Source organism: Entelurus aequoreus, linkage group LG17, assembly GCF_033978785.1.
Source record: "Entelurus aequoreus isolate RoL-2023_Sb linkage group LG17, RoL_Eaeq_v1.1, whole genome shotgun sequence".
NCBI lineage: Eukaryota > Metazoa > Chordata > Actinopteri > Syngnathiformes > Syngnathidae > Entelurus > Entelurus aequoreus.
The window spans coordinates 27,888,408-27,908,594 of NC_084747.1; the positions used below are offsets into that span (position 1 = coordinate 27,888,408).

Sequence of the window (20,187 nt, forward strand, 5' to 3'; positions counted from 1 at the left end):
CAAAGGGGGCACATTTCAATTTCTTACACACACTTGTTATTTCATGTTGACCAGAGGGGGAGCACTTTTAAAACAGACAGTCAATTTGAAAAATCCCTCCTTTTTGGGACCACCCTAAGTTTGATAGATTTCACCACCAGGGGTGCAAATGAGACATTCTCTATTAGGTGCAATGGTTTTCCGTATTGGGACCATGACTTCTGTCCTAACTTGTTCACCGGTCCTCATATGGAAGGTACTTTTCCTTGTTGATGTCTCAAGAAGGGTAGAAATACAAGAACACGCACACACTCTTGTATTTCTTACCTTCTTGAGACCTCAGAAAATTGCCTACCTCTTTAGGACCACCCTTTCTAGATATATAAAGATTAGTATTTACAACATTAATAATATATACATACTATGCAAATATAAAAAAGGTAAGATTTTGGTTAATAATATTTTTTGTTGTAATTTGTTTAGTCTTCATTATTTACTTCAAGTTATTACAGTATCTCTCTATATACATTTTTTAAATAAATTTTGGCCAAAGGGGGGCATTTCAATTTCTTACACACACTTGTTATTACATATGTTGGCCAGAGGGGGAGCACTTCAACTTTTTACACACTTGTTATTTCATGTGTTGACCAAAGGGGGAGTACTTTTAAAAGCGACACAGTCAATTTAAAAAATCCCTCCTTTTTGGGACCACCCTCATTTTGATAGATTTCACCACTAAATGAGTGCAAATGAGATCTCTATTTTTTGTTATTTGTAATGTGCTTAAGGCCGATGACAAAGGAGTCACGGACCACAGATGGCCCCTGTTCCGCACTTTGGGCAACCCAGCTGTAGACGCTAACTGTTAATGGCCACTATAGTCTTAGTATCGTAGTGTATTTGTTCATCCAATGGTCACATATGGGACGCGGGTTGTCTTACGTCAGCACCAGAAGTGGTAAAATCAGCTGTTCACCTGGCGGGTTGTTTCGTGGATGAATAGGGAAGTCTTTCTTTATCTGCCCTCTTGTTTTATCATATATTGCTGCCTTTGCACCTGTCAATGTTTACTTTTGTATGCACATTAAAGGCCTACTGAAATGACATTTTTTTATTTAAACGGGAATAGCAGATCCATTCTATGTGTCATACTTGATCATTTTGCGATATTGCCATATTTTTGCTGAAAGGATTTAGTATAGAACGTCGATAAAGTTCGCAACTTTTGGTCTCTGATAAAAAAAAGCCTTGCCCCTACGTTGCGTGACGTTGTCAGTTGTTCACTCCCTCATATTTTCCTATTGTTTTCAACGCAGCTAGAGCGATTCGGACCATTACCCCAATAATTTGAGCGAGGATGAAAGATTCGTGGACGAGGAATGTTAGAGTGACGGACTAGAATGCAGTGAAATACATATTTTTTTTCGCTCTGACCGTAACTTAGGTACAAGCTGGCTCATTGGATTCCACACTCTCTCCTTTTTCTATTGTGGATCACGGATTTGTATTTTAAACCACCTCGGATACTATATCCTCTTGAAAATGAGAGTCGAGAACGCGAAATGGACATTCAGTGCCTTTTATCTCCACGACAATACATCGGCGAAACGCTTTAGCTACGAGCTAACGTGATAGCATCGTGCTTTTACTGCATATAGAAACAAAAAAAATAAACCCCTGACTGGAAGGATAGATAGAAAATCAACAATACTATTAAACCGTGGACATGTAAATACACGGTTAATGCTTTCCAGGCTGGCGAAGGTTAACAATGCTGTGCTAACGACGCCATTGAAGCCTACTTAGCAACCGGACCGCACAGAGCTATGCTAAAAACATTAGCTCTCCACCTACGCCAGCCAGCCCTCATCTGCTCAACACCCGTGCTCACCTGCGTTCCAGCGATCGGCGGAAGGACGAAGGACTTCACCCGATGCGTTTGGCGGCACGGAGACGTAGGAAGTCAAGGTGAGGTCGCCGGCTAGCGCTTCTGCTCTCCAACAAAGTCCTCCTGGTTGTGTTGCTGTAGTCTGCTGCTAATACACCGATCCAACCTACAACTGTCTTCTTTGCAGCCTTCATTGTTCATTAAACAAATTGCAAAAGATGTCCAGAATACTGTGGAATTATGAAATGAAAACAGAGCTTTTTGTATAGGATTCTACGGGGTACCATAACTTCCGTTAAACTGACTACGTCACGCGCATACGTCATCATACCGCGACGTTTCAGCCGGATATTTCCCGGGAAATTTTAAATGTCACTTTATAAGTTAACCCGGCCGTATTGGCATGTGTTGCAATGTTGATATTTCATCATTGATATATAAACTATCAGACTGCGTGGTCGGTAGTAGTGGGTTTCAGTAGGCCTTTAAATCAACCAATAATCCTGACTTTGGAGCAATGTTCACGGACTCTAGTATTTGGCTCTCTATTAGATGCAATGGTTTTCCGTATTGGGACCATGATTTATGTCCTAACTTGTTCACCGGTCCTCATATGGAAGGTACTTTTCCTTGTTGATGTCTCAAGAAGGGTAGAAATACAACACACACACACACTCACACTCACACACACACACGCTTCCGAAAACGAAGCACATTGTAAAGTCGCACAAGCACCCGATGCTTGGCAAGAGGACAAAAAAGTGTGTGAGTGAGAATGGCAGTCCAGACCGAGGAGTCCAGTGACAAGACAGGTATTGCACAATATATGATCAGAACATAAACAGTACCAGCATTATTATTATTATCATGACGTCCTGTGGTGCATGTAGAAAGGACAAGTGCTCATTTGCAGCTTTAAAAAAAAAAGGTGCTCCTGAAAAAGCAGGAGGTGAATGCCCACGTCAGAAAAGACGCCTACAAACGTAATATGGACAACTTTTGTAGAAAGTTGCTCTTTTATGGGAAAATTAGCAAAAAAAAGTCAAACAGACCTTCTGCCCGAGATCCCTCGTTCACATTTGTGTAGAAGACTCTTGAAGATTGCGACGTGGAGGTGAAGTGGAGAGCAGTGAGTCTCAACCTGTGGTGGTACGCCAAAGAACCAATTTGACATTCAGACACAGTGTTACCGTTCAAACTGCGAGTGATGTTACAGTGGCCAAAGTGCGACTGTAAATTCCGGACTATGAGCCGCTACTTTTTTCCTACGCTTTGCACTCTGCGGCTAATAGACAGATTTTTCTTCATTACAGATACTTTTTAGAAAACCCACGCAAATACGTTGACATGGTGTGTTATTGTTTGTGCTATGGCGCCATCTTTTGGAAGAGGTCGATCACTGCAGGTGCTGTTGAGTGAACGTCTACACAGTGTTTCCTGTTGTTTAAAGCTATGAACCGGATGTACCCTTCCGTCTTATAGCCATCCGTACCGTTTCTACTCGTACGTATTCCTAATTCATCACTCCACACAACGTTTCTAGTTTTAACAATATAACAAAAATTGTTTATACTTACTAAATGTCTGTAGGAGAGTCTTCATGCGTATTTGTACGTGCTATCTTTATGTAAGGATGCAAGCGTCGTTGGCATTAGCTAATACGCTAACACGTTTACGAGTGTCTGTGTTGGTATTATTAACTTACAATGGCGTTCTTTTTGTATTGTTTCAGTTTCACAAATTCCTCAGTAAATTCACCAAAACGTCACCGTGGAGTTACTAAGTCTGTTTAGCTGATTGGAAAGCTAGATTGCGCAGCTAGTGGGTCCATGATGATGACTTCGGTTTTGTTTGATCAGCCGTTTTACTGCCGTGTTACAGACACCGTTTGAAAACAATTTACATTTACAAAACATTTCTGTGTAAATAACTCATTTCACAACGTTTATACTTGTAGTCCAGTGCGGCTAATATATGGAAACATATTTTTTCTTCTAAAATGTAGTGGGTACGGCTTATAGTCCGGAAAATACCATCAATATACTTGTTAAATGAAACCTCTGCTTTGTTTTAATGGATACTTAGGCCTACTACGCTACTGTATTTTAACGTATGTGATGATAGCGGTACTTGGAGAGCCAAGTGTGTTCTGAGGTGGTACCTGGTGAAAAAAAGTTTGGGAACCACTGGTTTAGAGAATGATGGGGAGCGTCGGCGATCCGAAGCCGCCCTCCAGCCACGGCACGGACGAAGGCGAGCAGCGCTGTGGGGGACGCCGGTGTATTCGGCGAAGTCGCAGTAAGTAGAGCACGATGGAGAGGAGGACGATGAAGACGCAGACCAGGAGTAAGTAGTGGTTGTTGAAGGAGAAGCTGTGCCGCCATTGATAGTGCACCCCTTTCAGACTTTCTTGTTGGATGTCCCTGCAATCAAACAAAATAATGACTGAGATGGAAATGAATGATAATAAGTTGTTTGTTTGTCTGTTGTTGTTTCTTTTAACCAACGTTCCTATTGTTTGACTAAGATTTTAAGTTTGAAAAACAAATCAGCATTGTCGTACAAAAAAGCTTTTATCAACTACGCCAAATAGCGAAAGTGAAACCGTTTCTGTCAGGACATGATCTTGAGAAATTAATCCACGCCTTTATCTCGACTCGTCTTGACTACTGCAATGCCCTGTACGTAGGCATTAGCCAGGCCTCCCTCGCCCGCCTGCAGCTCGTGCAGAACTCTGCTGCTCGTCTGCTAACACAGACCTGCAGGCGTGAGCACATCACCCCTATACTAGTGTCCCTTCACTGACTCCCTGTGCGTTACCGAATCAATTTTAAACTCCTACTATTTGTTTTTAAATGTCTAAACAACCTCGCTCCAACATATCTCTCCGACCTCCTTCAGCCTTACTGATCCTTAAGATCAGCCAATCGGCTGCTATTGACGGTCCCTGACACAAGGCTGAAGCTTAGAGGTGACAGAGCTTTCGCCGCTGCTGCTCCCAAGCTCTGGAACGACTTACCTTTGAGTGTTAGACAGGCCCCCTCTCTTCCTGTTTTTAAATCGCTCTTAAAAACATACTTTTATTCCATGGCTTTTAACACAGTGATCTCCATCCGGCTATGGCGTCCGACAATGCACCTGCTGTGAACCTGTTTTTATGTTTTATTTTTTATTTTATTTTATCGTGCTCTGTTTGTGTTGTGGTGTGCTTGCTCGTTTCTCTTGTGTTATATTTTAACCTGCCCATTGTACAGCACTTTGGCTACCCCTGTGGTAAATTTTAAATGTGCTTTATAAATAAAGTTGATTTGATTTGATTATTGTTATTGATACTGTTAGTATTCATTTTTGTTTGACCATTTTGTTACCGTCAATTCCAGATTACAACCCACTAATTTTCTCCCACGCTTTCAACCCCGCGACTAATTTATGGATTTTTCTTCGCTAGCGGCCATAATGGTTTGTATTCTTCGAATAATTTTCATATACGCCCGCAGTGACACTGAAATGTTGTGTTATTGTTTGTGCTATGGCGCCATCTTTTGGACGAGTTTGCTCTACTGCAGGTGAAAATGCACTTCCTGTTTTTGCTTTAAACCGGAAGTAAAACCGTCCATAGCTCAAAATGATTCCTCATTTTATAAAATACAATACAATATAACTAAAACCACTTACACTTACTAAACCATGCCATGTGTGATGTCTGTAGGAGTGTTTACATGCATATTTGTACGTGCTATCGTAATGTAATGAAGCTAGCGTCGTTAGCATTAGCTAATATGCTAACACATTTACGAGTGTCTGTTAGTATTATGGTTCCCTCTAAGGTGCGCGCATGTGCAATTGCGCACTGCTGGCGCGTCCTCTGCGCACAGTACATCTATTCTGTGCACACAATAAAATCCAATCTGAACTGTAAACAAAATAAACATAAGTATTGTTCTGTAGGATTTTGCAATGTGACTAGTGACGACTAAGCATCCCCTAACAGATGAAACAATAATGGTCAACACTGTCTTTCGAGATTCTTTAAAGAGGACATCAGTTCAATCCATCACTTTTACAAAGCAAAAATGTTTTATTTTCGGCCGTTACCACAACAAAAATATTAGTAAAAACCGTCAATCTAGAAAAACTGGTTATTTTGTGCCGTACAAACTGGGCCAAGACCAACTCTTTGTCGTCTGTCATATCAGCCACTGATGCATTCAGGGCCACACAAAAAGTCGGACAACTCCAACACTACACACTTAGTGTAAATGCCAGGTCGTTACACCATGACTCCTCAATCAGATGTGTGCTTATTAGGGGTGTAACGGTACGTGTATTTGTATTGAACCGTTTCGGTACGGGGTTTCGGTTCGGTGGTGTACCGAACGAGTTTCCACATGGACATATTAAGTAGCGCACATTGTGTAAACAATGCACACTGAGGCACATCACACGGCATGCTAGCAACGACCGGGCTACGATAGACAGACCATACGTCCTCTTTTCACCGGACATGTCCTCTTTTGCGGGGCTGTCCGGGTGGAGTTTCTTAAATGCCTCAAATGTCCGGAAATTTGAGTTAGGGTTGCGTGTATTTTCAATGTACGTTCAGGGTTAAGAAGGGGTTAAAAACAAAACAAATTGTGGAGGTGTGTGCGCAGCAGCATTCGTGAGGGAGGGGCAATGACAGAGAGAGCGAGAGAGTTATGATAACGCGCATGCGTTGCCAGGCTCTGCTTTTTATCCATAGATTTATCAGATTACATTTTTTATTATCTATAGCAGGGGTGTCAAAAGTGTGCCCCGGAGGCCATTTGCGGCCCACAGCTAATGTTTTAAAGGCCCACGGCACATTCTAAAAATACTATTAAAATAAACAAAAACATAACAAAAGTGAAATAAAAAAGCTTAAAGGTTAAATGTAATTTAGAGAAAGTTGCAATGTTGACTAATAAAACAAAGCTGGTTTTTTTTGCTTTCAAACTGTCATTGCTCAAAACATAATATTGAATCAAAATCAATGTTATTATGAATTATTGACCTATGCAAGGTTCCGATTACTTCACATCAAATATTCCACTAAGAAAAATATTTTTGGTGGAAGATTTTGCAAATTTGGTAAATAAATAACCAAAAAATTTATATTTTGTTGTTTTCTTATTGTACCAAAAAAGGAACCGAACCGTGACCTCTAAACTGAGGTATGTACCGAACCAACATTTTTGTGTACCGTTACACCCCTAGTGCTTATTCTATTGTCATGTATTAACAATGTAAATTTATGGATTTTAATCATGAAATGCTGTTACTAGATTACAGAAATGCTCATAAGAATATATATTTTACAGACAGAAAGTCACGGGAATGTATACACTCTATCCCATGCTTACATTTCATTGTGCAACACGTGAATGTTTTAAGGGGAATTAAATGAGATCTCTGAAAGGGGTACACATTCTTTCCAAAGTAGGACCCCCACCCAGACACGCTGGTACATAGCTCATGAAAAACTATATTTTTTTGTTATTTTCAATGGAAGTCATTTAAATTAGAAAATCTCATGAAAATGACTGCTGTCATTTGATTATCATAATCAAATATTTAACTTGTTATTAAGTCAGGTTCGGGACAGGTGTGATGCTGGTGTGGCCACAGTGTGCACGTCTGTTCACACTGTGCTCTGGAAGTTTTTGCGTTTGCTCAGACACATGGAAAATTAGAGGTAACATTGCTTACAATGCCATTCTTTTGTGTTGTTTCAGTTTTATAAATTCACCAAGACGTCACCGTGGAGTTATTGAGTCTATTTAGCTGATTGTAGAGCTAACTTCCGCAGCTAGTGGGTCCATGACGATGACTTCTGTTTAATTTGATTAGCCATTTTACTGCCGTGTTAAAACACTGTTTGGAAACAATTAAGGTATGTAAATAAACATTATCATTATTATATATCTACGGCTTATGCTCTGGTGCGACTAATAAATGTAAAATATTTATTTATGCCACAAATTGGTGGGTGTAGCTTTAATGGCGGTGCGCTCTATAGCCTGGAATTTACGGTATTTTTAGTGTTGTGTATGTCTGCTCAATTGCTCCAAGTGTTGCAGACCTGCGTTTGTTCCATACAGTGTTATTTCATTACACTCATTAATATTATGTGTGTTTTTTGTAGATGAAATAATTAAAAAAAATAAACAAACAAAAAAGATGCATTACCTCAAAGGCAGAAAACGTGTTCGGAAGAGAATAGCTCCGAGAGTCCACTGGACCTCCTTATCGTAGACCGAAGATGCAGTTTTCAGGTTTTTGTAGTCGGTGGGGAAGGAGAAACCTGAGTGTAACACTTCATACATCCATGCGGATTTGAAACACTGGTTCCTGCAGACATCAACAAACATGAAAGAGAACACAGTCTAGTCAACAAAACCTACAATGGAGCCTAAAGCACTGCCAAAATGAGATGTTTGTGCAAACAGCAGCATGTGATCTGATAAAAACACGGCAGTAGATGGCAACTAAAAGTGTGACAAATTAACACAACATTTATATTTATGTACTGATTTGCCTACAAAAAAGCTTTGACTTGTATTTTGTTACTTTGTTGCGCCGTTTAGTGAGCGCAATAAATAAAAATTCTGCTCCGATGAGAGAGGTGCACCATTTTGACAAATTCCTCATTGCTATTTTTCTTTCCGAAATTTCCATTGCGATTCGATTTCTACATTTTCTACATATATGTTACTTTTAGACTGTCAATCAACATGTTCTTGTCGCAAGGTGCCATACACAATATGTAATTTACTTTCAAAATATTTGGCTTTATGCAGACAGACTCAGAGATTTTGTCTACATCATGCTCTCAAGCTGAAGACATAACCAATAAAAACTATACAGTGTTTTACACTGTCATGTAGTTATAATAAGAAATGTCCGATAATATCGGCAGCCCGATATTATCGGCCGATAAATGCTTTACAATGTAATATCAGAAATTATCGGTATCTGTTCGGAAATGATCGGTATCGGTTTCAAAAAGTAAAATTTATGACTTTTTAAAAGGCCGCTGTACGTAGTGGTACACGGACGTAACAGAGCGGCAATAAACCTTCAAGGCACTGCCTTTGCGTGCCGGCCCAATCACATAATACCTACGGCTTTTCACACACACAAGAGAATGCAAGGCATACTTGGTCAACAGCCATACAGGTCACACTGAGGGTGGCTGTATAAACCACTTTAACACTGTTACAAATATGTGCCACACTGTGAACCCACACCAAACAACAATGACAAACACATTTCGGGAGATCATCTGCACCGTAACACAACATAAACACAACAGAACAAATACCCAGAACCCCTTGCAGCACTAACTCTTCCGGGACGCTACAATATACAACCCCCTGCCCCCACCTCAACCCCGCCCCCACCAACCCCGCCCACCTCAACTTCCTCATGCTTTCTCAGGGAGAGCATGTCCCAAATTCCATGCTGCTGTTTTGAGGCATGTTAAAAAAAAAAATGCACTTGGTGACTTCAATAATAAATATGGCAGTGCCATGTTGGCATTTTTTTCCATAACTTGAGTTGATTTATTTTGGAAAACCTTGTTACACTGTTTAATGCATCCAGCTGGGAATCACAACAAAATTAGGCATAATAATGTGTTAATTCCACGACTGTATATATCGGTATCGGTTGATATCGGAATCGCTAATTAAGAGTTGGACAATTTCGGAATATCGGATATCGGCAAAAAAGCCATTATCGGACATCTCTAGTTATAATATATAATAATAATGTAAAAGGATATCAACTTTGTTTCTCATGACAGTACAATGGTGAACAATTCTACAGTCATTGGAAGGTACACAACTTTGTTAAACAAAAAGATAACATGGACTCATTTCTGCAAGCACACATTTCCATCCATCCATTTTCTGCCGCTTATTCCCTTTGGGGTCGCGGGGGGCGCTGGAGCCTATCTCAGCTACAATCGGGCGGAAGGCGGGGTACACCCTGGACAAGTCGCCAATTCATCACAGGGCCAACACAGATAGACAGACCACATTCACACTCACATTCACACACTAGGGCCAATTTAGTGTTGCCAATCAACCTATCCCCAGGTGCATGTCTTACGTAAATAAATCTTAAAGTATCTTTTTCGCGGCATTCTTGCTCGTTCGTCCGTGTTGATGGGCTCATATTGCCCATCCCATTTGAAGCTGAAACATTCCCACATATTCTCCAAATTGTTGTTACTTTGCGGGACTCGCCAGACTCTCTGTCTGTGCTTACCGTGTGTGTAAAGCTGGCCGTCTCAAAGATTGTGGATGACTGAAAAGAGGGCTCACTGTGTTCAGTTAATTATATTAAATAAATGCGCTCAGCACAGGGTCTGACCTCTTTCTCCCCGTTTGAAGCGAGAGACATAGAAACGCGAGGCTCGACAATTCTGATTGGCGAACATGTCCGTCACTCAGTCCGTCTCTCCAAATTTCCTCCAGATAAATTCAAACAAAACGGAAATTGCTCCCGATAAAAAGATCCCCCCTGATCAAGAACTCCCTTGGTGCTCTGGGTGCATCTGTTTAAAAGCAGCCTCAGAAACCTTGGGGTTGTGTTTGATCAGTCCATGTCTTTGTTGGGTCACTGTCGTCAACTGACCAAAAACTGTTTTTATCATCTCAGAAATATTTGTAAAGTGAGAAATTTTGTCGTGAAAATTGGATCTCGAAATAATCATTCACGCGTTCATTTCGTCTCGCATTGACTATTGCAGTTCTCTTTTCACTCTTTTCAACAAGTCAACGCTAAAGAGACTTCAGACTGTACAAAATGCGGCTGCCAGACCCCAGAACAGCCCATATCACCCCAGTTTTATCCAGTCTTCATTGGCTTCCAGTTAAATTCCGCATTGAGTTTAAGATTTTAGTCCTGAAATTCCGTGCGTTGCATGGTGGGACCCCTCAGTACATCACTGACTTGTTATGCCCCTACTCTTCAGGGCGCAGCCTCCGGTCTTCAGGCCGGGGTTTTCTAAAGATCCCCAAAACTCGTTTTAAAACCCGTGGAGACCTGGCATTCCAGGCTACAGCTCCCAGACTCCGGAACAATTTGCACCAGTCGCTCCGTGATCTTGACTGTGTTGAAACTTTTAAGAAACAATTGAAAACTTCTCTTTTTAGTAAAGCTTTTAGGTAATACACCTTTTAACTATCATTTTTAATCCACTTTGTATCCTTTTTATGTTGTTGCCCCTGTTGTTTTAAATTGAATTGTTGTTTTACTTCACCTATGTTTTGTACAGCGCTTTGTGATTTTACCTGTGAAAAGCACTTTATAAATAAAATTTACTTACTTACTTACTCAAATGCCGGTGACGGCCGAGGAAAAAAACAAAAAACCTTCGCCTTTTGCGGTTATTTATCACAGAAATTAAAAACTCTGTGTTAATTCAATGTCGATTAATCGTGCAGCCCAGTGTGTGTGTGTGTGTGTGTGTGTGTGTGTCTGTGTGCCGAGTGTATTAGCTCAAAGAAGAAGGAGAAAGAGAGTAAAGGGCCCAAAGAAGACGAGAGCCGCTGACATTCATACTGAACATGTTTGCACTGTCAAACAGAGCTGGCATTTGACAATAGCACTACATCAAGAATGCAGCATTAGCAACAAAGCAGCCTGCATATTTAACAAGCAAAAACAAGGTCAAAGTCTATTTTGGCATCTAACGCCATCTTATTCTGGTCTGAAACTGAGCCCTCCTTCCCCCATAGGTGCTTAGTTTGGGATTTGCGTTTTTTTTCTCCTCCTCTACCGTTTTTAACCATTTTTTCTGTCTTTTTTTATGGGGAGCCGCTCTTGTGGCGACCTATCAGTATTCCTGTTCTGTCAACTGTATGTCTGGTTGTACCGGAAACAAACCTTGTACTATTTAAGAGCAATTACAATAAAGTTACATTCCAAATGTTTTATTCAAATGCATACGAGGTTGTGTTAGCGTCTAGTTTGAATGCTAATGCTAATGAGTAACAATAAAAATCACCCCCAAAGACGCATTGAAGCTATAAAGTGTGTTTTATTCGATTACTCGAACACATTAATCGATACAGCCCGAGCCAACAGATGACTTTGTGGTTCATGAAGAATACTGCAGGAACACTGGCTGGAATTTGAGAGGAAGTGCCATCTATCCACAGTGTGGAGCAGCTTCTCAGATACTAATCCTCACCGTCATGGTGGAAAATAAAGTTTCTTCCAACTTGAGGATGCTGAAAACACAATGAGCAGGACGACACCAGAAGCTAACCGCTAACGCTTTAATGTAAAGTAGGGGTGTAGGAGATTTCGATACTATCGATACCTAGTGTGGTATCAGTATATAAACGATACAAAAGCGATTTAAACAATATTGGTCGTTTTTTACCAGAATACAGAATGGCAGAAAGCAAAAGTCAAAGTTTATTTAAATGTGAGCCAATCATAGTTTTTTGGTTTTGTTTAAGTTATTGTGCATCATCAACTTTTATTTTGTTAAAAAATATACATCTTTTGAAGCTTTCCATATCCATCTGATTTAAACAATACTTGCAAATTCTTAATTTAATAATATCAACTTTGTAAAAATGTGTTATTTTTAGAGATGTGGATTGATTGATATTTGAATTGATACGGTATTACTTCCGGGTACCTGGGAATCGATACCGGTACTAGTTTTCAGTCCTTGTGTGTGTTAATAAATATGAATTGTTTTTAATAAAATCTAATTTTTATTACAACTTTTAAACTGCTGTCCAGTTGTTGTATCATTACATTTCTCAGTTTGATTTGCAAGTATGACATTATGTTACAATTACAGTTGCAAGTTCAAGACGTTAGATAGCGTTTTTTGTTGCGCCCTAAAAAGTGTTAGTACTGTAAGTATTGTACTTATTACACAGCAGCTGTTTGATCGTAACGTGCATCTTAGTTGTAGTTTTCATTAACTAATTTGGAGGTGTTGAAATCACCATGTAAAATCGCTAATGCTAATCAGTAGCATGTCAACAGCAAAAGCAAAACCAGTGTGTATTAGCATCAAGTGAGCCCTACTTAACTCGCGTTGGAATGTCCTTTGAGTCAATTTCTTTGCTGGCATCGAAAATAGCAACATTGCCTAGAGCAGGGGTCAGCAACTCAAAATGTTGAAAGAGCCAAATTGGACCAAAAATACAAAAAAAAAAAGAATCTGTCTGGAGCCGCAAAAAATGTAAAGCCTTATTTAAGTGTTAAAATGAAGGCAACACATGATGTAAGTGTCAATATTAGCCTACTATCAAAATGACTGTGTCGCAGGTTGATGCAAATCTTCGTTGACAGAAATGTTGAAATGTAATATTTATTCTACACATTTTTACAACATTGGAGAACATTACTAAAACGGAGGCTTTTCAGAGGGTGAGACAACTCCTAGAAATTACTGGCTTAGAATGGCCAAAGTTAAAGATGTGTGTGTTCATGTTGAAGGAAACGGAAACTACAAATAAAATGGCCTCAAATATACCAAAAATACGAGGCATAATGATGCATTATGTACATACAGCTAGCATAAATAGCATGTTAGCATCGATTAGCTTGCAGTGACCAAATGTCTGATTAGCACTCCACACAAGTCAATAACATCCACAAAGCTCACCTTTGTGGATTCGCGCACAGCATAAAACATTTGATGGACAAATAGAGACAAAGAAGAAGTGGCCTATAACACTTATTTCTGTGGCAGCATCAAGGAAAGTTGTACATGTAAAAAAACTACGGTGCGTTCAAGGACTTCCGAAATCAGGACAAAATTGCGCGCACCAAATACTCTCATCAGTGAAGCATGTTTAATGTAAACAGTGGGATTTCTAACAATTGGGAAGGTTTGTGTCATGTTTGTCCTCCTTCAGAAACCATATTAAAAAAATATTATTTTTTTTTCCCTCATCTTTTTCCATTTTCATACATTTTTTGAAAAAGCTCCAGGGAGCCACTAGGGCGGCGCTAAAGAGCGTTGCCGGCCCCCGGCCTAGAGGCAGTTTGGCTGAGTCTGCTCTCAGTGCTGCTGAAGTGATGGCCAAGTGAAGAAGTACGAAGAGCGTGATGTCACGCGCAACCCAGGTACCGAAACGCGGCTCCGTTTGATTTGACGTGAAACGGTGCCCGGTACAAAAAGTACCGGATTAGGTACCCATCCCTAGTTATTGTGTTTACTTTAGTTACTCTCTTTCAAACCTTTTCAAATCTATGATCTATTGTCGAAGTATCGGAATGGGACTCGAAAATCGGATCAGAGGCCAAATATGTTGATTGGGACATGTCTAGTCAGCAATTTGTTGAGGCCATCTTTGGTGCTGATTTGGCACTTGGCGAGATGTTCAAGGAACTTACTTGAGTCTGTGCAGGTCAGCGTGGGAGGCGTACAAGCCGGAATCGAAGCGTTCCCTCAGAGTCTTCCACGGAGTGGCGCAGTAAGTCTGAAAGAGTGAAGCGAGAGTGTCAGCGAGTCCTCCGTAGAAGGTCGTCCCTCTGCTCTACTATATGAAGTCAAACATCAGATTTTGGCAATGGTTGTGGTCATTTCTGTAAACATGATTATGCAAACTGCTGTCATGGGAACTGACTGACAAAATACATTAGGTACAGTGAAACCCCTCCATTTGAAAACTTTTCGATCACGTCGAATGTGCCTCTGCGTACGAACTTTGTGCTTGCTCATATTGGAGAGATTGAGGAATCCGGCTTCGTACCACAGCAAGTTTTTAATGGTGACGGAAAAATAATATCGTATGCGAAAGCGGACTTACTTCCCATCGTCGGAGAAGACTACCTCTCGTTCATCGACGCCTCATCCAAAGTACAAATACACACACAGCCCCTCCCTCTCCATCCACTCATGAGCTGCTCCTTTGGCGATGTCAAATTACTGATGGTGGATTTTACTTTCTAAAATTTTTGTAGCAATATGGTTCTTAAAGTTAATGATTTCTGATCGTTTGTGAGGGCACCACAGCAGCTTGTTAACAAAGAGAAAGTTGATCCATCACCCCTTGTTATGTTGGTTTGATATATTGTGTCAAAGTGTACACACCTCAGCTACAAATATGGACTCTAGGAACCTGTTACTCATATTTACATTGTTTCTTATCGAGAAATGTACTTCATTTTACAAACTTTTCAATTCACGAACCAATCAAGTTTGTAAATCGAGGTTCCACTGTACATTTTGAGAGGGGCAGAAAAAGTAGGCAGTATAATCTGGTGTTCCAGGCATCCCTGCTTGGTGCTGGTTACCTTGGCAGCTTGAGCATACTTGGAAGCATTATAGTCTCCGCCCATGCGTAGAACGTCCTCGGTGCAGTAGTAGAACTCAGAGAAACCAAAGAACTGGCTGTTGCCGAAGTCGACGGTTGGCTGGTAGACGCCGCTCAGGGAGGTTTGGTTCTCGTTTGTGCGGTTGAGGAGAGGCTGTAGAACCCGTCTGCATTGGTCAAAGTCCCCAGTGCCTCGCAGGTGGAGCATCTGTGAAGACCAACTGATCTCGTCATCCAGGTCCGCAGGGAGACACGGGTCCAGGAGGGGGGACTCTGCCGTCTCCCCAACGTGCTGACCTAACACCCTGGCAAAAGAAGGCCACGTTATGGAAACACAGAGTCCGAGGGGCTATATGAGCACTGGCTGTGGCGCTCACTTATTTCGGAGTCCGGTGTTTCCCATAAGGCTCTCCGTGTATCTTCTGTGCGCCGCGTTTCCTCCAAAATCCAGGAAGGTAGAGACATACACACGGTACACGTGGTCGGTGCGATGGGCGTCACACCCCAAATTAAACTCTGCCAGTAAGTTTTTGGCTGCTTCCTCCTGTGAGACATATCAACACAATTAAATGACATTTTGGACTAAGTGTGCATATTGCAACAGGAGATAGCACATCCTGACATCTAATCTACACCAGGGGGCTCCAAAGTCCAGCTCGTGGCTGCAGTTAGTTTTATATTGGCCTTCGACATGTTCTAAAAATTAAAGGAATTCATTATTAATGAGGAATATTTGATATAACTGCCGAATTTTACGGACCATAGGGCGCACCGGATTATAAAGCGCACTACCGATGAATGGTCTATTTATTTGTCTTTCATATATTAGGCGCACCGGATTATAGGGCTCATTAAAGGAGTCATATTATTATGATTTTTTTCTAAACGTAAAATACTTCCTTATGTATTTTACAGCTGACTCATTTATATATGTGTATATATACACTTATATATATGTGTATATATACACTAACACACATATATATATATATATATATATATATATATATATATATATATATATATATACACACACACATATATATACACACACACACATACATATATATATATATATATATATATATATATATATATATATATATTTATATATATATATATATATATATATATATATATATATACACATATATATATATATACACACACATATATATATATATATATACACATATACATATACACATACATATATATATATATACATATATATATATACAGTGTATATATATGCGTTTCCCACTAGTCTGCAGATGTCTCTATATCTGGTATGAATCTACCCAAAGAGCTTTGCGCGAGTCCACAATTGTAGCCAGTAAGTTCCTTCTTTTCCTCGATCCTCCTATTGGGGGGCAGACTGGCTCGTACATGCACATGCATCCTCTGCTTCTGACATTTCTAATACAAAGTACCGTTTAGTTCCAATTTATATCTGTCAGTAGGATTAATAAAGTATTTCTGATTCGGACTCCATATGGAAGCACTAAAACTACAACATGGATGACGGAGAGAAGACACAGTTGAAGTGGAGGCACGTAAATAAAACCGCCCGCAAAACGGCGCATCCTTAAGAGACGGTCAGAAAGTAGTTTGAAAACAGTCTGTTCAACATAATCTATGCAACATTTTGACTGTAGAACCACCATTAAATGTTATTACAAGACTGCTATCGGCAGCCTACCAGGCAAAGTGACCTCTGTTGATCCACTCAGCTCTACATGACATTGAGGAGCCTTTGGCGTGAGCGATGTGGAATGACAACGCGGTACACGCAATGCTAACAACACAGCAAACGGTTCGAGCTGCAGTTGTCAAGTTAACCAACTTTTGGCAGAACAACTTACGCCGGTGGTTTCAGCACATGGTAGCCTATATAGGATGTGATGACATATTTCCCCGTCGTAGCCGTGTTGTAGTGGCCGGGTGACGGCCATAGCAATGACGTTTGGAGGATCCAACGAGCGAACCGGTGAGTACTGCTATCTACAATAAAATGTACTCAGGGCTACTTTTTAAAGTGAAATGAGTGTAAAGGTGACTATGAGTAATTTCATGTTTAGAGGGTTCTACTTATGTTAAAAATATATTTAGAAGGTTGTGAAAGGTAATTTTTATGCTCCAAATCCATAGGATTTATTCGGAATAATCCTATGAATCTTTTACCACAGCCAAGACGACTGTACAGCCCGCCGATTGCTGTTTGTGGCTGTTTTAGGCATCACAATAATAAACATTATAAAAGTAACATTATTTCCTCAAACGTGAACAGCAGCCTTTGTTTATACAGCTCTTGTATTGCATATTTTCAGATGTACTGATGTGCCTAATAAAGTGTCCTATCAGGTTATATTATTATTTGTCAGGGTATTCTATCTCAGTTTAAACTCCTGCAATGGATTCATGCAAAGTGATAAAGGGAGAGACTATTGTTTCCAAGGGACAAACATCCTAAATTTGTTTTAACAAGGAATACACACAAAAAGTAATTTGGCAGTGGATAATAACCTGCTGTGGAGAGGTGAAGCTGACAGTTTTGGGCAATTCAAATGCGATCTGTGTGGAAACTCCGCCCATGTCCAAAACACCTGCAGTCCTTTTTCTCACCAGCGCCTCCTCCTGGTCACTGCTCGGGACATTAATCTCCACCACCGCCTCTCCGTCTTGATGGGACACACGAAAAGAGGAGGGTACGTACATTACTGTTTTGCCAAATAGATCTGCACATGTGTGGAACGTGAGCTACGGAACAAACGAAACAAATGGTGTATTACCATCGAGTGCATGGTTAAACCTTCCTAGGACAAAGTTTATGCCGATCCATGCATAGACACCTGAAACAAAGTTGAAAGGTGCTGAATGAAAAGCCGCTGAGTTGCACAATTACCAGGTAAATCAGCAGCTTTCAGATTGTCAGAGTGAAAATACCCCAAGGGAACATAGAAACTCGCAAAGCAGGATACAGTAGAATTGAAGAGTACTTGTAGGTAAGCGATGGCTCTCGGCGAATTGTTATGCTTCAGGTTGCAAGCAAAAAATTCTGAAGCGCCTTTAGTTGGCCTAGCCAATGTCTCAGTAAACGCCATAAGATATGACCAAAACATATATCGACATACGTATATTTTAGAGAAAGAAATCATCAAAAACGTGTAGTCGACTTGACAAAGTAAGAGCGTAGTACTGCTAGTCTGCACCACATTGTAGCAGAATGGGACTGAAGCCAGCCAAGAACGTTCAAAAAATATTTCAATGGCGGATATTTATCCATGAAAATATGGAGAAGCCGCTTATGGTTTGTTTGACAAAGAAGCAACTGGCGTAAAATACAGTAGAAGTCCACTTTCCAAGGTAAATACTGTACATTAATACATCAAACTACTGTAGTTGTTTGTACTACTTTCTATTCTATCGTTTTTTCTTAAAATATTTCTAATCTAGAAGTTTGTTTCTCTTTTTAAAAGGCATCTTTGCATGATAACAATGTGCTACTTTGGGGGCCAAGCACCAATAAATTGATTTCATTTCATTTTTTTGGGCGAAGTGTTTTGAGTTAAAGCTCCAAAACAAGCACGGTTGCTTAGCTCTCCTCTCTCACACTAGGAACTCATTTCATCAAATTGACAATATTTTTCTATATCAAATTCTTAAATGTACTTATTTTGAATTACAATTTATTTTCCTTTATTTTCTAAAGCTGCCGGTGCGCCTGTAGAGGCGCTCCTCACAGTCAGTTTGCAGAAACACAAAACCCGCATCTCACGTTTCTTTTCTTTTTTTTTTACCTGCTGCAATAGTCCCTGTTCCCTGTAAGACGAGCAGCAAGTAGAACACCTGGACTGATGCATGTATTTACCTTCCTGTTTTCCCGAAATCACTTCTACATGAGAATCTGAGAAAAGGAAGTTGAAGTGGACCGGGATGTCTGTTCGAAGATCTTCCAGTATAGCCTCCTGCTGACTAATGTAAAAAACAAAAAAAAGAACATAAGCATTTCCTTAAAGGATGTAAAAAACAAAAAAGGAACATAAGCATTTCCTTAAAGGGGAACTGCACTTTTTGGGGGGAATTTTGCTCATCATTCACAATCCTTATGTGAAACATGCACACGTTTTTCTTTATGTAGTCTAACTCGTAAATAAATGCTAGCAAAAGTCAGCTAACAATGATCATTGCGTCTAATGTACTCTAAAAAACCTCCATCAACATTTTGTACACACGCTGTAAGTAAATGTATATGTAATGTAGTAACATTCATTAAATCATGTAATATTTACATATTTTGCTCATTTTCAGCATACGGCAGTGTATTCATTTCAGACGCATCACAACGCTCGCTATTTCCTTCGGCAACAACAACTACTAATCAGGCAGACTTCATGAGAGACAACAAAGACTACTTTGGGGACAAGTTTTATTTTTGAGCCTGAATAAAAGGAGGATGATCTACAAGTTTTTGAAGCTGAGAGCTTAACAGATTCAGCATGTAAGCAGTACTGCTAAGTGCTAAACAAGAAATACAAGCTACGAACATAATAAAACAATCACTTACTGTACAATGTCTGCTCTCACTGGGATGCCGACTGATTAGATGTTTATATCTTCCAGTTTAGATGAAGAATTAATCATAATCCTCACGCAGGTAAAAAAAAAAATTAAATAAACGAGCACCTTTGTGTGTCTTTCTCGCCTCCCCGGGCACAAGTTGAATGTCAAAGTTGACCAACTTCTTGGTTTATGGCCACAAACTTCTACTATCCAGGTGAGATTTATCATTTGGAAAAACCTTTCACCAACTCTGAGGCGATGCAGCAGCTCATCAGCTCAGTATGTCAGTAGCTGTGTTTCCATTACCCCTATAAACGCAATAAAAAACTGGCAATGGAAACACTCATTTTTGCGCTCTTTGAGGTGTTTTTTTTACATTTTTAATATCGAAATGTCTCGCAAACGCATCATGGAAACACTTTTTCCGTATTT

At 40.1% G+C, this 20,187-nt stretch overlaps 1 protein-coding gene across 4 annotated transcripts in view; it reads right to left on the reverse strand.

The window, feature by feature from the left end:
• Positions 1 to 503: 503 nt before the first annotated feature.
• Positions 504 to 20,187, reverse strand: part of entpd4 (ectonucleoside triphosphate diphosphohydrolase 4) — a 30,722-nt gene continuing 11,038 nt past the window's right edge. The window contains exons 6-15 of one of the 4 annotated variants that reach the window (XR_009821703.1): positions 19,064 to 19,167; positions 17,985 to 18,044; positions 17,719 to 17,873; positions 15,570 to 15,736; positions 15,173 to 15,497; positions 14,270 to 14,355; positions 8,078 to 8,239; positions 4,032 to 4,293; positions 2,923 to 3,011; positions 504 to 2,845 (exon numbers count right to left, since the gene is read on the reverse strand). Coding sequence is in view for 2 of the 4 variants with exons in the window: in XM_062025428.1 (XP_061881412.1) it covers positions 4,062 to 4,293; positions 8,078 to 8,239; positions 14,270 to 14,355; positions 15,173 to 15,497; positions 15,570 to 15,736; positions 17,719 to 17,873; positions 17,985 to 18,044; positions 19,064 to 19,167 (1,291 nt within the window). In the remaining 2 variants the exon portion in view is untranslated. Of the gene's footprint in view, positions 4,294 to 8,077; positions 8,240 to 14,269; positions 14,356 to 15,172; positions 15,498 to 15,569; positions 15,737 to 17,718; positions 17,874 to 17,984; positions 18,045 to 19,063; positions 19,168 to 20,187 lie in introns of all 4 variants that reach the window. The other 3 variants (XR_009821702.1, XM_062025428.1, XM_062025427.1) reach the window with 3 other exon arrangements.